The 18,764-nt window shown below is 36.2% G+C and overlaps 1 protein-coding gene across 1 annotated transcript in view; it reads left to right on the top strand.

The window, feature by feature from the left end:
- Window positions 1–18,106, top strand: part of LOC136125752 (cation channel sperm-associated targeting subunit tau-like) — a 75,140-nt gene extending 57,034 nt beyond the window's left edge. The window contains exons 9-13 of the mRNA XM_065880730.1: window positions 3,798–3,944; window positions 12,687–12,792; window positions 14,622–14,688; window positions 16,495–16,538; window positions 17,705–18,106. Coding sequence (XP_065736802.1) covers window positions 3,798–3,944; window positions 12,687–12,792; window positions 14,622–14,688; window positions 16,495–16,538; window positions 17,705–18,106 — 766 coding nt within the window. The remainder of the gene's footprint in view (window positions 1–3,797; window positions 3,945–12,686; window positions 12,793–14,621; window positions 14,689–16,494; window positions 16,539–17,704) is intronic.
- Window positions 18,107–18,764: the final 658 nt, after the last annotated feature.

The following is an 18,764-nucleotide window of genomic DNA, read 5'->3' as shown; positions in this document are numbered from 1 at the left end:
AAACAGAAGATTAAGGACAAGTTTTCTGAATTGGTTCTGGGGTTTGTGGAATTAGCTCTCTAATCCGATTATAGATTTAAAGACTCTAATGACTCTGTTTCTAGTGGTAAAGAGACACCGATAGTCCATGGAGTGATCTGGCAATAGCGATGTGAAAAATATCACCCATTGGATACCCCTAATCAAAGCAAAGAAGCAAAGATATGGGTGACTATATATATGATACTTTCAAACATTTTTGTCAAACTAGTGAATATAATGAATTGGCTGGGTATTCCTAATGTTGATGGACAAAGGTGAGAAAAGAACGAGCTCAAGGATTCAAATTCCCAGCTCAAGCATTGTGTAAATGACCTGAAATCTTCCGTGTATGCCCTGCAGGAGACCCTTATCTCCTATAGCCATAATACTAAGATTGCTGAAAATCAGAAGCCAGAACTTCATCCTGCCTGCTGCCTGAATTACAAGGCAAATTGAGCTCCCAGCCTCACAGGGTGTCTACTGTTAAAGTGAGGATATTGGTTGGGAATAAGTGGGACCCTTAAAGTTGGGATGGGAAAATAGGAGAAGGCTCTGATGAAGCTGGGGACGCTGAGCCCATAAATTCTGATATATCTGCTTTGCCAGTTGAAGTGACCTCTCAAACCCCAGTGGAAGAGACCACAAAAGTGGTAGTGGCCTTTCCACCCCATCTGAGGGGATTAACCCTGCATTACTTGAAGAAACAGTAATGGCCTCTTCTGAGGCAGTTGCCATGCAAGACGATGTTGATTCTCCTCAAGACTCACCCCCATGGCCCCCCTTTGCTTCTAGGCCTGTAACTAGACTCAAATTCCAGCAAGCCCCTAAAGGTGAGGTTCAAAGTGTGACCCACGAGGAAGTAAACCACACTCCAAAAAGAACTGCTTGAGTTTTCTAATTTATATATATACAAATCCAGGGGGGGCTTCCCTGGTGGCGCAGTGGTTGAGAGTCTGCCTGCCGATGCAGGGGACACAGGTTTGTGCCCCGGTCCGGGAGGATCCCACATGCCACGGAGCGGCTGGGGCCGTGAGCCATGGCCGCTGAGCCTGTGGGTCCAGAGCCTGTGCTCTGCAACGGGAGAGGCCACAACAATGAGAGGCCCGCGTACCGCAAAAAAAAAAAAAAAAAAAAATCCAGGGAACATGTGAGGGCATGGGGATATTAAAGATATGGGATAATGGTGGCAGGATCATAAAGTTGGATCATATCAAATTTATGGATATGGGCTCACTGAGCAGAGATACTACGTTTAATTTGCAGCTTGGGGAGTTACAAAGGACTCTAACACTTTGTTGGTTACTGAAACATGGACCAAAAGATAGCCCACTGTGAGTGGATTGAAAATGCCAGGTCTACTTTAGTTTAATGTAGAGGAAGGAATTCAAAGGTTTAGGGAGATTGTAGTGTTAGAGTGGATTTGTCATTTAAGACCTACTTATTCACCCTGGGAGGCTCCAGAAGACACACCTTTCACCATGACTGTGACAAATAAGTTTGTGAGGGAATCCCCACCCTTGAAGAGCCCTGTGATTGCTCTTCTCTGTAGGCCAGACCTTGCAGTGGGAACTGCAGTCACTGAACTGGGAAACCTAAATGAACTGGGAGGAATTGGATCCTGAAGTGGCAAGGTGGGTGTGGTTACTGTGATGGACAGCAGGATCAAAGCAGCAACCACAAACGTCTGATTCATGTAGACCTATTGGCATTGGCTGCTTGATCATGGTATTCCTAGAAATAGAATATACAGGAAGCCTGCTAAATTCTTACTTGATCTGTGTCAGCAGAAAAGTTCTAGGTCAAATGAACAAAAGTCTAACCTAAAGCATAAAAACAGAGCTCCTCAATCAGTTCCCAGTTTGAACCAGTTTACAGACCCAGAACCCTTTGAATGAAGGGGAAGCCTGATCCCCTTGAGGAGAGACCTCAGTACAGTGCCAAAAATTATGTTAATCTTTCTCCCAGCATTCCCCCAAAGGAACTACAGCCTTTTACCAGGGTAACTGTGCATCAGAGAAAAGGAAATAGAGTTTTCAGAGACTACTGGACCCTGGCTCTGAACAGACACTAATTCCAGAAGACCCAAAATGTCACTGTTGTCTACCAGTTAGAATAGGGGCTCATGGAGGTCATGTGGTCAATGGAGTTTTAACTCTGATTCATCTCATGGGGGACCCAGTGGGTCCCCAAACCCATCCTATAGTTTTTTTCCCCAGTTCCAGAATGCATAATTAGAATATATGTATTCAACAGTTGGTGAATACCTTCCCTGTCCTGTGGAATGAGGGATATTACAGTGGAAAAGACTAAATGGAAGCCACTAGAGCTACCACTAAGAGTAAACCAAAAGCAATACCTGGAAGGATTTCAGAGATTAGTGCCACCATAGGGATTTGAAAGGTGCAGGGATGGTGGTTCCCATCACAACCCCATTCAACTCACTTATCTGGCCTGTGCAGAAAAGAGATGTATCTTGGAGAATGACAGTAGATTATTGTAAGCTTAACCAGGTGGTGACTCCAAATGCAGCTGCTGTACCAGTTTGCAGTTTCATTGCTTGAGCAAATTAACACACCCCCTGGTACCTGATATGCAACTCTTGATCTGGCAAATGCTTTTTTCTCCATACTTGTTAATAAAGTCCATCCAAAACAGTTTTATTTCCACAGGCAAGAAGACCAGCAGTATACCTTCACTGTCCTACCTCAAAGATACATCACTCTCCAGCCCTATGTCATAATATAGTAGACAGGAATCTTGATTACTTTCTCTTATATAAGATCTCACACTCACCCTTACAGTAATGACATTATGCTGATTGGACCTAGTGAGCAAGAAGTGGCACTATTCTAGACTTATTGGTAAGATATTTGCATGTCTGAAGGTGGGAAATAAGTCTGATAAAATTCGAGGGCTTTCTACCTCAGTGAAATTTTAGGGATCCAGGTATGGGGCTTGTCAAGATATTCCTGCTGAGGTGAAGGGTAAGTTGTTGTATCTGGGCTCTCCTACAACCAAAAAAAGAGGCATAACACCTAGTGGGCCTCTTGGGTTTTGGAGGCAACATATTCCTTTGGATGTGCTACTCTGGCCCATTTACTCAGTGACCTGGAAAAAATATTTATATATATGTTTTTCTTCCCTTTCATCTCCTTATCATGTAACATAATATATATTTCCTTTATATCGTAATATTTAAGTATTGTTAACCTTACATCATAGTTATTTAAGTTTCAGGATATTAAGGAGAAGAGTAAACATCACCCAAGGACTTTACATCCTTTTCTGAGGAAGGGGCTGGCGAGTTTTTGCCTGTATGTATACAGGAGAGTTGTATCATGTAAGGTTAATTATGACCTTGTTATTGTTTTCATTTGGAGATTAAGCATGTTGTAAGATGTTTATGGGTACCAAGTTGACAAGGGGTGGACTTGTGATGGTTAGTTTTTTGTGTCAACTTGACTGAGCCATGAGATAGAGATTTGGATCTAGAGAAAGGGAGAGAGGTCTGGGCTCAAACACTTTCGAATTCTCCTTAGAACTTCAGGTCCTTCTCTTCTTTCCCATCTCTGCTACCCATGATCTTAGTAGTAAGAGTACCCAAGAGGTCACTCTCTCAGTATTTCTGACTTCTGTCTTCTTTCCTAGCTCTATCCTCTAGTGGTCCAATATGGATCGGTGAGCTTACAGTGTAAAAGAGTGATTCAAAAGTGATAGCTAACACTGATTTTAGAAGTGAACTTTTGTATAATTTTAACTTTATTACCATTTTCCAGAAATGTTATTATACCACAACCAATAGAATATCCAGCATTCTTATCCCCAGACCTGAATGTTTCAGCTGGGGTGCCAACTACAGCATCTCAATCCAACCAGCCATCTGTAGTACGACTTGAAAAACTTCAGCAACAACCCCGGGCAAGGTAAAAAACAAAAACAAAACAAAACAAAAAAATTTTCATCTTATTTATGTGTTATTTGTATATTAATTTTTCATTTGAGACATAGGCTTGCTGTTGGTCCAGAAACCTTCATCATGGTGATATTATGGGTTCAGTGTTTGTTTTAAAAAGTCAATGATCTGGCAAGAAAAGGGGTGAGAACACATTAATACGGGAGAAAGTATAATATTTTCTCTGCCTCTTCACTCAACAATATAGTCTATAGGTCTCTTATACTCTTTTCTGTATTTCCCATCTTTTATCTCTATGCTTTAGATATTTTCTTCTGACCTGTCTTATAATCACTGGTTCTTTCTTGTTTGTCTCTTATCTACTGTTAAGCCAATTGAGTTCTTAATTTCAGTTATTTCCTTTTGTTATGGAATTTTCATTTACTTTATAGTTCCACTTCTCTACCAAAATCCTCAGTCTTATCTTTTAATTCTTTGAACATATTAATCATTGTATTTCAAAGTTCATCTCTTATAACTTGATTATTTGGATTTCCTATAAGTCTATACCTATTGTTGGTTTTTTTTCTCAGAGTTTTTAGTCAAATCTTATGTTCTCATATGCCTAGTTGTTTTCATCAAGTGCCAAACATTGTATTTGAAAATCTGTAGAACTGATTTGAGGCTCTTGATTATATATTTTTACAGATAATACATACATTTGCATCTGGCAGCCAGCTAGCCTAGGAGCACTAGCAATCCCAGATCACCTTAATTCAATTGAGGTGAAACTGAAATGATTTGGGCTCTAGTTCCTGTGGGCATTAGTCTTTTTCTGGTTTACTCTTATTCTTAACATCAAGGCCGGGACTAGTGAGAGGCAACCAGGGTACAATATTTAAGGAGGCACTTATTCTTGGGGTATAGCCCTCTAGGGCCCCAACTGAAAGCCTAGGTGCTTACGATGGCTTCTCATCCTTAACAGGGGCTGAACTCTGGTTTTTGTTCCCTCATTCTTACATATTTCTCTCAAAGCTCTTAACTCTTGTCCACCTCAAATGCCTTGAAGGAAAATGGCTCCAAATTATGGGCTCAGAGTCTCCAGACTTCCTTTCTGTCTGGCATCTTGGATTTGCAAATTCTTGCTGCCTTTATAACTGACTGATGCTTCCAAAGAAAAAATTTTAAAATACTTCGTCAGCTTTTTCAGTTGTGCAGTGAGATGGTCTGAAATAATCGAGTCCATCATTGCCAGAAACAGAACTCCTAAAATTTTAAAAATGGTGTTTATGTATATGCATATTTTACTCAGACTTATAAATTAATTCATAAACATTGAGTTGAGTGATTAAGGAAACCCTTTTTCTCCTAGTCCTATGTTTTATTCTTTCAACAACATTTATTTATTTCTATTGGAGTATAGTTGATTTATGTTGTGTTAGTTTCAGGTGTACAGCGAAGTGAGTCAGTTATATATATACATATATCCACTCTTTTTTAGGTTCTTTTCCCATATAGGTCATTACAGAGTATTGAGTAGAGTTCCTTGTGCTATATACAATAGGTCCTTACTAGTTATCTGTTTTATACATAGTAGTGTATATATGTCAACCCCAATCTCCCAATTTATCTCTCTCCCCCCTCCCCTCTGGTAACCATAATTTTGTTTTCTGCATTTGTGACTCTATTCCTGTTTTGTAAATAAGTTCATTTGTACCATTTTTTAGATTCCACATAATATTTATTTATTTTTATTTCAGTTTTATTGAGATATAATTGACACACAGCACTGTATAAGTTTAAGCAGTACTTAATGATTTGACTTACATACATCATGAAGTGATTATCATGATAAGATTACCAAATATCCATAATCTCATATAGATTCAAAATAAAAGAAAAAGAAAAAAGATTTTTCCTTGTGATGAGATCTCTTAGGATTTACTCTCATAACAGCTTTCATATATAACCTATAGCAGTGCTAATTATGTTAATCATGTTGTACACTGAATGCCTGCTACTTATTTATCTTACAACTGGAAGTATGTACCTTTTGACCACCTTCATCCAATTCCCCCTCCCCCACCCCCGGCCTCAGGTAATCCCAAATCTGATCTCTTTTTCCTATGAGCTTGTTCTTTCATTTTTTGGAGTATTATTGACCTACAACACTCTATTGTTCCTGGTGCACAACACAGTGACTTAACATTTCTATAAATTACAAAGTGAACACCATGATAAGTCTAGTTACCATCTGTCAGCAAAGATATTACATTAGTTTTGACTATATTCCCCATGCTTTACATTTCATCCCCGTGATCCGTTTATTTTGTGACTGGAGGTTTGTACCTCTTAATTTCCCTTACCTATTTCACTCCTCTTCCACTCCCCTCCACTCTGTTTGTTCTCTTTGTGTATGATTCTGTCTCTGATTTGTTTCTTCATCTGTTTTGAATTTTAAATTCCACATATAAGTGAAATCATACAGTACTTGTCTTTCTATGCCTGACTTGTTTCAGTTAGCGCTGTACCTTTTTTGTTGCAAATGGCAAGATTTCATTCTTTTTATGGCTAATGATACACCATTGCATATGCGTGTGTGTATACACCACATCTTCTTTATCCGTTCATCTATCAGTGGGCACTTAGGTTGCTTTTGTATCTTGGCTATTGTGAATAATGCTGCAGTGAACATAGGGATGCATATATCTATTTAAATTAGTGTTTGTGTTTTCTTTGGAAAAATACCCAGAAGTGGAATTGCTGGATTGTATGGTAGTTCCATTTATAATCTCTTGAAGAACCTCCATACTGTTTTCCATAGTGGCTGTCCCAATTTACATTCCCATCAACAGTGCAGGAGGGTTCCCTTTTCTCCACACCCTCACCAACACTTGTTATTTGTTGTCTTTTGATAATACCTATTCTGACATTCTGTGAGGTGATATCTGATTGTGGTTTTGATTTGCATTTCCCTGATGATTACTGATGTTGAACCTCTTTTTATGTGTCTGTTGACCATCTGTATGTTTTCTTTGGAAATGTGTATGTTCAGGTCCTTTGCCAATTTTTTAATCAGATTGTTTGCTTTTTTGATGTTGAATTGTATGAGTTCATTGTATATTTTGGATAAGAACCCCTTATCATTCATATTGTTTGAAAATACTTTCTCCCATTCAGTAAGTTGGCTTTTCATTTTGTTGATGGTTTCCTTTGCTGTGCAAAAGCTTGTAAGTTTAATTAGGTCTTATTTGTTTATTTTTGCTTTTGTTTCCCTTGTTGGAAGAGACATATCCAAGAAAATATTGCTAAGACCAATGTCAAAGAGTGTACTGCCTGTGTTTACTTCTAGAGTTTTATGGTTTCAGGTCTGACATTTATGTCTTTATTTGTTTATTTTGTGTATGTGGTATGAGAAAGTAGTCCCATTTGATTGTTTTGTATGTAGCTGTCCAGTATTCCCAACACGATTTACTAAAGAGGCTGTCTTTCCCCCATTGTATATTCTTGCCTCCTTTGTCGTAAATTAATTGATCATGCAAGTATGGGTTCACTTCTGAGCTCTTAAGTCTGTTCTATTGATTTATGTGTCTGTTTTTGTGCCAGTACCATACTATTTTAATTACTGTAACTTTGTAGTGTAGTTTGAAATCAGGGAGTGTCATATCTCCAGCTTTGTTCTTCTTTCTCAAGATTGTTTGGGTAATAAGGGACTTTTGTGTTTCCATACAAATTTTAGAATTATTTGTTCTAGTTCTGTGAAAAATGTCATTGTTATTTTGATAGGGATTGCATTGAATCTGTAGATTGCCTTGGGTAGTACGGTCATTTTAAAAAATACTAATTCTTCCAACCCATGAGCAAAGTATATTTTTCTATTTGTTCGTATCATCTTCAATTTCTTTCATCAGTATCTTATAGTTTTCCAAATACAGGTCATTGACCTCCTTAGTTAGATTTATTCCTAGGTATTTTATTCTTTTTGATGTGATTGGAAATGGGATTGTTTCCTTAATTTCTCTTTCTGAAACACAGCTGATTCCTTTTTTTTTTGATGTTTGACAATGAATTATTTAATTGAAGTATAGTTGATTTACAATATTATGTTAGTTTCAGGTCTACAGCATAGTGATTCAGTATTTTTATAAATTATACTTCATTAGAAGTTATTACAGGGACTTCCCTGGTGGTCCAGTGGTTAAGACTCCATGCTTCCATTGCAGGGGGTGCAGGTTCAATCCCTGGTTGGGGAACTAAGATCCTGCATGCTGCGTGGCATGGCCAAAAAAGTTTTTTTAATTAAATTTTAAAAAGTTATTACAAAATAATGGCTATAATTCCCAGTGATGTACAATGTATCCTTATTGCTTATCCATTTTATACATAGTAGTTTGTATCCTTTAATTACATACGCCTTTTTTGCCCCTCTCTTCTTCCCTCTCCCCACTGGTAGCCACTAGTTTGTTTTCTGTATCTGTGAGTCTGTTTCTGTTTTGCTAGATACATTCATTTTATTTTTTAGATTCCACAAATAAGTGATATCATACAATATTTGTCTTTCTCTTTCTGATTTATTTCTCTAAGCATAATATTCTCTAGGTCCACCTATGTTGCTGCAAATGGTAGAATTTCATTCTTTTTTATGGCTGAGTAATATTCCATTGTGTGTATGAATAAATCTCTTTTGTCCATTCTTCTGTTGATGGACACTTGAGTTGCTTCTATATCTTGGCTGTTGTAAATAGTGCTGCTGTGAACATTGAAGTGCATGTATCTTTTCAAATTAGGCTTTTCATTTTTTCTGATTTATACTCAGGAGTGGAATTGCTGGATCATATGGTAGTTCTATTTTTAGTTTTATGAGGACCCTCCATATTGTTTTCCATAGTGGCTTCACCAATTTATAGTCCCACCAACAGTGTGAAAGGGTTCCCTTTTCTCCACATCCTCACCAACGTTTGTTATTTGTAAACTTTTTGATGATAGCCATTCTAACAGGTGTGAAGAGATATCTCATTGTTTCGATTTGTATTTCTCTAATAGTGATATTAAGCATCTTTTTTGTGTGTGTTAGCCATCTGTATATCTTCTTTGGAAAAATGTCTACTCAGGTCTTCTGCCCATTTTTTGATTGGGTTGTTTGTTTTTTGATATTGAGTTATATGAGCTGTTTATATATTTTGGATATTAACCCCTTCTGGCTAGTCATATCATTTGTTCAGTTATTGTATTCTTCAGCTCTGTGATTTCTCTTTGGTACTTTCTTATATTTTCTGTCTCTTTGTTGAAATTCTCACTTTGTTCATACATTTTTCTTCTGACCTTGATGGGCATCTTTATGACCATTATTTTGAATTCATTATCAGGTAAGTCACTTATCTCTGCTTCATTAATGTCTGTTTCTAGAGTTTTATCTTGTTCTTTTGTTTGGAACTTATGTTTCTGGAGTTTTATTTTATTCCTTTGCTTAAGACTTATTCCTTTCTTACTTCATTTTCCTTGACTCTCTGTGTTGGTTTCTGAACATTAGATAAAACAACCACCTCTCTAAGTTTTGATGTTGTGGCCTCATTGTAGGAAAGGAACTTTACCATCAGCCCAGCCCAAGTTCTTGGGTTGTCCCTCAAACCTTTGTGATGGTCCAAGTCACCTTGTTTGTTCTTAGTCACCCTCCCAATAGTTGAGGGCATGTCAAGACTTGTCAGTGTCCCAAAGGGAAGATCTCAGTCAGCACCTAGATTCAGGCTGATTGGAAGCTGAACCCCCAGGTAGATGCTGGGAAAGTATATAGTTAGAGCCCTTTCAGGGACAAACTGGAAGACTTTTTTTCCTCTTCCCTCTGTGCTGGGCCTGTTTGTATAGTCACAGGGTTGGTGGTGCACCTGCACCCATTAAGACTGCTTCTTTGTGTACTATAGTCCTGTAGACTGGTAAATGCAAACCCTGTTGACTATGACATCAGGCAATCTGGGGGCCTGTGCCTTGGGCGGCAGCCACAGAATCTGGGGTGCCAGTTGTATCTACAGACTTTTCCTTGGAGATACTGGTGATCTGGATCAGGCTAGAGGGAGAAGAGAGATGCAGTGTCTGCTGCCTTCCCTGGTTTCCAGGGAGGATTGCAGTCAGCCCCTAGAAGCATGCTAAATTAGAAGCCTGACCCTCAAACATTAACTTTTACAGAATGTGAGAGGCTTCTCTTGGGGAAAGACTGGGAGATGGACACTTTTTGCCTACTCTGTGCTGAGCCCTTGGCAAATAACCATGGCAAGTCCTAGAGAACCCATTAAGAACTATTTCTATTTTGTTTTAACCTTGAGGGTCTCATGGTCACAAGCTAGGTGTGACCTAGCTAGGTGTTTTGGGGCCCTGTCCCTCAAGTGGTAGTCTTGAAAGTTGGAGCACTCATTGTGGGGTCCAAGCCTTTCTCTCCTCAAAGAGATGCTGGGAATTGGAAGTTCCTTCCCAATTGTATGACATGGTGCCAGGGTTAGGTTTATGATGAGAGTGTGTCTCAGCCTTTCCTACCCATTTGCTGTGGGTATTTTCTCATTCGTCCAGTGTTTAGGAGTTGCTCAGCTATTTCTGGATTTCTTTCAGCAGGAATTGGTCCTTGTACAACTACAGATTTGGTGTATCTCTGAGAGGAGATGAATGAGTTCAGGAGCCTCTTCACCATCTTGGACTGGAATCCACAAATTTCTTCAGTTCTTGGCTTAGTAGAACACATCTGGATCCTTATAATGCTTCTCCATTCAGAGTGGCTCCCTGAGCTCCACCTGCAGAACCTCGACTTCTTTGGCTTCCAGTGACAGCGATGGCTGTTGCTCTGCCTTCTCTTGAGTGGCAGCACCACCCAACCCCCTTCTTCCTAGCAGAATGGGTCCCCCTCTCCTCCTTCTGCTCACTGACTCCCATGTATCTTTGTTGTGTGTTTCTGCAACCTAAGAATGTTATTTTGATCCTTATTATCTTCTTATAACTACTTTGGAATTTGGCCCTGATAATTCTCTGTTGCTCAATTTTATATGAAATTAATTTTCCTGAATTTTTTGTAGAAGCTTGGTTCCGAAAGCTTTTCTAGCTTTACAGAGCTCCCACTTCTGAAGTTTTTATTTGGTGTTTAAAAATACAGTGACCTTCTTTCAAGGTTTTCTGAGGCCCTGTCCCTAAGTAGAGACCTGGCTGGTCAGTTTTGAGCATTCTCAGTGGTTAGACTACTCCAGTCCTTTAATTCTTATCATGAATGGTTTGTACTCACCCACTATTGGAATGAGCAAAACCCTCCCAGTTTCAACTGCTATTCTCAGGCTGGCTGGCTGTGCTTTCTTGTGACTACCTGTTGGCTATTTGGGGTTCTCTTATTCTCACATTCATCAGATGCCCCTTTTATACCTGTTGCTTTCTCCCATATATTCACTGATACCATGAAGGTCTTATGTATATGGGGTTAATAGGGAAACCTTGTCACATGGTTTTGTTGTAAATGTTGCCTATAAGTTTTTGGGTTTGCTACCTAGATGCTCTGAATGTTTTTATGTAGATATTTGGGAGGATTCAAAAACTATGCTACTTCTGCTTTCATCATCTTCTTGGAATTTTCCTTTTTAGCTAAACTTTCATATTCATAATAACTTATTTGTGGTATCATTTGGGGGAATTTATTTAAATAATCATATCATCTATAAGTAATAACAATTTTCTTTCTTTGTTCCCAATCCTTAATCTTTAGTTTTGTTTTCTTGTCATTCTATGCTGTCTGGAAGCTCCAGTCAATGTCTGTTGTAAATGGTGAGGGTGGATATCTTTGTTTTGTTCAGGATCTTTCATGGCAATGCTTCTAGCATTTAATAGTCAAGCACATTATTTATATAGGCTTTTTGGTTGATGTCCTGTACCAGATTAAGTAAATTATTCCATTCTGTTCCTAGTTTTCTAAGAGTTTTCTATTTTAATCATGAATGGATGTTGGATTTTGCCAAATTATTTTTCTCTTTTAATCAGTTAAATTGCATTTAAATTAAACATTCTTTTATTAATGTCAAAATACCCTTATATTCCTGGGATAAAGCCAACTGGTTCATGGTATATTATCGTTTCCTTATACCACTACATTTTTTTGTACTAAAATTATATTTTATTTGTAACATTTGCATCTATGTTTGTGAATGAGATTAGACTAATTTTCCTTCTTTATAATGTCCTTGTTATGCTTTATTGTCAAGGTCATAGTGTCCTAATGAAATGAATTGAGAAACATTTCCTCTTTTCCATTTAATTCTTGTCCATTATATTTTTAGATTATGAAAGCCTTTTGAAATCTGGATTAAAAACTAAATTCCTATCTTTTCATTTGTTTTATTGCAGAGGATATCATATATGTGTTGAATAATTTATAAAATATGTATATATAGTTTAAATGAGAGCAATATATATAGAATAATTTCTTAAATATGTATGTATAACTTAAATAAAGATAATGAGATCATTGCCTAGATATTTACAATTCGAGTTAAGAAATACAACATTACCAATATTATAATGTGTTTTGTGTGCCCTTATGAGATTACATCCCTCTCCCCAACTCTCCCCAGGTAACTACTATCCTGATTTTTGTTGTAATCATTCCTTTTCCTATGTGTCCTTAAACAATATATTGTTGGTTTTCTTCTTTAAGGACTTTTTATAAATGTATTATACTGTATGTGTTGTTCTTTGCTTCATACCGTATATATTCTTCTGTCACTTTTTAAATCTGTAACTGATTTTTCTTTAGGCTAGAAAAAATGAAAAAAGAATATAGACATCTGAGTACATGGATAGAAAAAGCTAGCTATTTAGAAGGAGTTCTTACCCCAAGATTGGAACGTAAAGAAACTAAGGTAATTAACATAATACATTCTTCCATACATAGATTTTTTAGTTTAAAATTATGATAAGTAAAAATAATGATCAGATATTGTTTATTTGTTCTCTCTCTATAAAATGCTACTCATAGTTCATGCACGTTCCTATTTTGATATGTGACATTCAATAAATATTGATTAATAATTTATAAGGTTTAGTTTTTAACAGCTTTGTTGAGATATAATTCACATACTATACTGTTCATCCATTTAAAGTGTACAGTTCAGTGACCCTAAGTATACTGACAGAGTTGTGCTTCCATCGCTAGAATCAGAGAACATTATCATTACCCCGAAAAGAAACCCCATACCTCTTAGCCTATACCCTCCAAACCCCTCATGCCCTGCTAGCCCTAGATGACAACTAATGTACTCTATATCTCTAAAGATTTTCTTGTTCTGGATATTTCATATAAATGGAATCATACAATATATGGTCCTTTGTGACTTGATTCTTTCACTTAGTATAGTGTTTTTAAGGTTCATCACTATTGTAGCATGTATCAATACTTCATTTCATTTCATTGCCAAATAATATTTCATTGTTTGGATATACTACATTTTTTTATCTACTCATCAGTTGATGGACATTTGGTTGTCTCCACTTTTTAGCTATTATGTATAATGCTGCTGTGAACATTCATGTGCAGTTTCTGTGTGCATGTATGTTTTTAATTCTCTTGGGTATATACTTAGGAGTGGAATTGCTGGATCATATCATAATTCTGTTAACTTTTTCAGAAACTACCAAACTGTTTGCCACAGCAGCTGCACAATTTTACATTTAACCAGCAATGCATGAGGGTGCCATATCTCCTACAACACTTGTTATTTTCCTTTTTTAAAAAAATTTAATTATGGCCATCCTAGTGGGTTTGAAGTGGTATCTCATTGTGGTTTTGATTTGCATTTCTTTAATGACCAATGATGTGAACATCTTTTCGTGTGAATACTGGCCATTTGTATATCTTCTCTGAATAAATTTTTATTCATATCTTTTGCTGATTTTTTAATTAGGCTATTTGTATTTTTATTGTTGAGTTGTAAGAGTTCTTTATATATTTTGGATACTAGACCCTTATCCGATATATAAGTAAGATTTACTATTTAGAAGTACTATCTAATCTATACATTTTGACCTGGCAGTAAAAGATTCATAGGGATTTCAGTGAATAGATAAAACATTGACTAAAATCACAGCTTTGAAATGGTAGTCATAACATATTGATATATTCATGTTTTTCAATGCCTCTGAGATAATTGGGCAGGAGTGTGCTGCGATAAGATAAATTGATTAGCATTTGCTAATACAGAATTAGTATTTTAGGAAAATTTTGCAGGGCTTTTCTTTAAAGGGACTCTGAACTTTGGGTTCTCATTGAAAAATCAGTATTTTATAAGGGCCAGTGGTCACTCCACCTTATAATTCTTCTTGGAATTTTATAAAGATCCACATCATTTTGCAACTGATAGACCATAATGTATTCCAATAAAAAAGTGATCTGTTTCCCGTGGGTATCCTCTTATACCACTTGAAGTTAAACATTATGTCATTTGTCTTGTAATCTTTTTCTGTCATGCATTCATCATTCGGAAACTCTATCAATTCTTGGGTCTTCTCTTCCTGGACCATTAACTCCTAGCCAGGGTGTGCCTCTCTTTAAAACAGTACTGTTTGCTTTTCTCACAAACCCATATTCTTCTTGTCTTCTGTAAATTTTTAAAAAGTATTTTTAAAAGTTATGAAAGCAGGAAAAAATAATTTAGCTCTTTAAACATTCTTCCAATATGTTTTTTTCTTCTAGGAAAGTAATACCAATGAGATACTTGAAAGCCAGTTGGAAGAGAGACCCACAGATACTGTAACATCAGGTTAAGAAACTAATTTACCTTTTTGTATTTATTATTAAGATAAGTAAAACAGGGTGGTTATATCACAAAAAGAAAACTAGCGATCTGCTTTAAGTATACTTCATTTTTTGTTAGGGAATAAAAATACATTTCATTATAGTTTTGGTATATAGTATTTATTTTGTAACACTCCAAAGAAAATACTTAGACCCAATTAAGAGTTATTTTTATTTTTAATAGTCCTTTCCTCTTTAAGAGCAAGGAAAAAGTTAAATCTTACCTATAATCTATGAAAAGGTATTTTTATTAAACATCGTTAACTGTAGAGCTATTGGTCTTTTTTATGTGGAGGATGTGTGTATGCATGTGCGTGTGTGTGTGTAAGAGAAAGGGAGGAGGAGAGAGAGCAGGACAGGAAATTAAATTAACATTAAATGTGAGAACTTTGCACAAATTATCAGTAAGATATTTAATTAATAGAAGATACTGTTCATGCAGTCTTTAAGAAAAATCTCTCTTAAGAGATTCATTTAGAAAGTAAGTTAAAATAGATGCATAATACTCTATCTTTAAAATCTTGGATTCTGCCGGTGTGGATTAATGATTTATTGTTACAAGACTGGCCACAGGTTACTTCTCTAATTCTACTTCCCCGGCTACCTCAGGCTTTGATATATTCATTTCTTAACCTCTGAGGATCAACCAGCCTAGCAGAGCTATTTGATCTTTAATCTACTCTTTCACTGAAACATTCAAGTTTTAGGTTGTAGGAGAATCACAACTTCTCTCTTCAATATTGCTGTTGAATATTGGAGGTTAACCTCTCTCACACACTGGTGGTTACTTTTTTTTTTTTTTTTTTTTTACTCTTTTTCACTTATCCACGGAGTTTATTTCAAGTCCCATTGGATCCTCTAGTGACTTCTCTCCTTTTGGCATTCCAGTGGCTCCCTATAGTTACAGCTAACATTTACTGATCACTGAGTTCCAGGCACATTACTTGGATTATGTAACTCAGTACTCAGAGCAGTCAATCGAGGGTGCTATTATTATTTCTCCACATATTTACAGATGAGAAAACTGAGGATCAAGTCAGTGAGAGGTGACACAGCCATTAATTTGAACCTAGTCTATTTGACCCAAGAAGTCAAGCATTTAACCACATTGCTGCTCCCATTGTATATACTTGTAACATACCTATAAGATAAGCTATCACTAATCTATTTTACATGTGAGAAAACCAAGGCTCAGAAAAATGAGCTGACAGCAGTCATGCAGCTAATAGTGACCTTAATAATTTTTTTTTTACTAGACTTATGCATCCCTTTGTATCTCATTTATTCCCTTTCCCTTTTAGAATTTTCTTTTTTGTTTGCTAAATACGTATTCTTTATATTTCTAGGAAAACTTTACAAGTGCTTCAGTTAGCCTCTCTTGAATGGTCCTATTTTTTCTGATTACATACAACTTTACTCTTTTTTTCCAATCCCAACCTTATCACTGACCATCTGGGATTTATTTTTATTTCCTCTTGACTTTTAGTAAAATATAGTACATGCCTGTTTTTATGTCTTATATTGAGGGATCTGAAATCTTATCATTTTATACATGTTTTCACTTCATCTCCATACTTGTTCATTTACTCCTCCATCTTCCCAGAGATTCATCAGCCTGTTTTTACTAAATATGTAGTGTTTATGTTTGAATAACTGGTTTGATTTAAATTGCTCTTATTCTTGGTGAGAAAAACTGTACTATTTTATTAATGCATATAAATAATGTTTATTTTTTATATATAATAAAATACTTCTATGAATTTCTTAACAGATATCCTTCTTATAAAGGAAGAAGCTGAAACTCTTCCAAGTGAGGTAAGGGAACTTGAAAGAGAACTTCGAATAGTTACTATTTTATAAAGGAATGAAATATTTATAAATGGAGAAATATTTATAGATGGAAAGAAGAAAGCACTCAAGAAGTTATTCAAGTTTTCACGGTTATTTCTGTTACAACAATATCTGTACAGTGTTACACGATTTATTTAATTTAAATTACACTATTAAAAGGGAAGTTTCAGTATCAAATAGTAACATTTTAAAGTACATATGACTATAGGGGACAAAAGGTGTTTATGAACAGAAGGGGGGAAACAAGTAAAAGAAAGCATAAAGTTCTGCACTTAGAAATGGATGCCACAGACCTAACTACATTCTTTACTTTTGCTCTATGATACAACTGTGTATTCTCTGTAATGTATAATCTCCAAAGTAATAGTCTATATTTTATAAATAGAAATAGAGTTCACATAATATTATTTACTTTTTAGCTTTTACAGAAGGTATTAATTCCGTAAGGCAGTGGACCCCTATGTAAACCAATAAAATACAAAAGATTCTTCCATACTACTTGACAAATAGGATTTAATGATTTCTATTCTTGGGCCAGTGGCTCCCAAAATACCAATTGAAGAGTCAGTATGTTCTGTTTTGCACAATCCAAAGAGAGAGAAAAAAAGACAATATAGAGAATTTCTCATACAGCTAAATTTACTTGGCTTAACAGACTTAACAGTCCTTTCTTTTATGATACTATGCTTTGTACTATTTTGCTATTTAAATTTCCTTTATTTTACCATATTATTGTGGTTTTTATGATATTGTTCTTTGTGCTATTTTGCTATTAAAGTTTCCTTTGTTATGGTATATTGGTGATAGTATAGTAACAGTAAAATGTCAGACCCCTTGGTTTTCTTCTCTGAGATGCTGATGATTTATAAAATATGCATATATGAGAACCACTAGTTTATAATGCAGTATGATCATTTTTATGGATAATATCCTATAGTCCATGGTATCAGGCAAGTAGAGAATTTCTCAACTCTTCTAATAAGGAATGTAATAATTTACAAATATTGATGGTAACTTGTTATAATAAAGGATAAAAGTACAAATGATTTTAAGTCCAATTTTGTTAGTTTTAAATATTTTCTAGTTGATAATGATTAATAGGTAGCTTGTCTTATTGATACATTTTCTAGTTACTGGATAATGATGATAAGAAAGGCCTGACTCTGCCAACTTTGAACCAGTCAGGTGAAGATGATTCAAATGTTGTTGCTCCTACAAGTGACATGTCAACAAAAGAAACAGATACTCCATTGCCCACTATTCTTAGGCTGACATTAACAGAAGAGGACGAAATACCACCTTTAGAGGAACACCAGCAAGAGGCTATGCTGGAGAGAAAAATGAAAAATCTGTTCTTCCCACCAGAAGAAAAACTGAAAGATAGATATCCAAGCCTTTTAAAAACTGACTCATCTCCATCAGAGGTAAAGTTGAAAAATATCCGTATAAATCCAGGTAGAATAAAGAGGAGGAACTTAAATTTATCTCCAACAGAAATTAGGTGGCAAAGCAACAATGTGAGCTTAGCTTGAAGGAAGAGCACAAGCTTAGTTTCCCCAGATTCAAAAGCAAAAGGTAGTTTTCAAAGTCTCTATCCAAAGGGAGACCTTGAACTAAAGGTATCTGCCCTCGTATTAGAAGTATAAGACTAAGAAAAACTAAAGAATTCATTAATAAAAAATAAATAAATTGAAAATACAAATGTCTCCAAGTAGAAATGTGTCTAAGTATATTAAATATTCCCACCCTACTAATACTCATCAAATAAGGAGGAAAAAAACCTTTGAAGGAAAAGCAAAGTGATCTGAGAAACCAGTAGTACAAACCAGTCTCATGGTTTGATGTAAAATTCAGCTGAAAATATAACAATGGTAGCAAAATCTAAATTCAAAGGAAAGCCTGAGAGGTTATTTCAGTGGAAATTTTTAATGAAACTGTTATAGGAAATAGCATATGTGCCCCTGTTACAAACAGTTTTATAGTTTAAAATGAGAATGGGGCTTCCCTGGTGGCGCAGTGGTTGAGAGTCCGCCTGCCGATGCAGGGGACACGGGTTCGTGCCCCGGTCCGGGAAGATCCCACGTGCCGCGGAGCAGCTGGGCCCGTGAGCCACGGCCGTTGAGCCTGCGTGTCCAGAGCCTGTGCTCCGCAACGGGAGAGGCCACAACAGTGAGAGGCCCATGTAACGGG

The sequence above is a fragment of the Phocoena phocoena genome, chromosome 7, assembly GCF_963924675.1.
Source record: "Phocoena phocoena chromosome 7, mPhoPho1.1, whole genome shotgun sequence".
In the NCBI taxonomy this organism is placed as follows: Eukaryota; Metazoa; Chordata; class Mammalia; order Artiodactyla; family Phocoenidae; genus Phocoena; species Phocoena phocoena.
The sequence above is the reverse complement of the archived record's forward strand: the minus strand, read 5'-3'. Positions and strand labels throughout refer to the sequence as shown.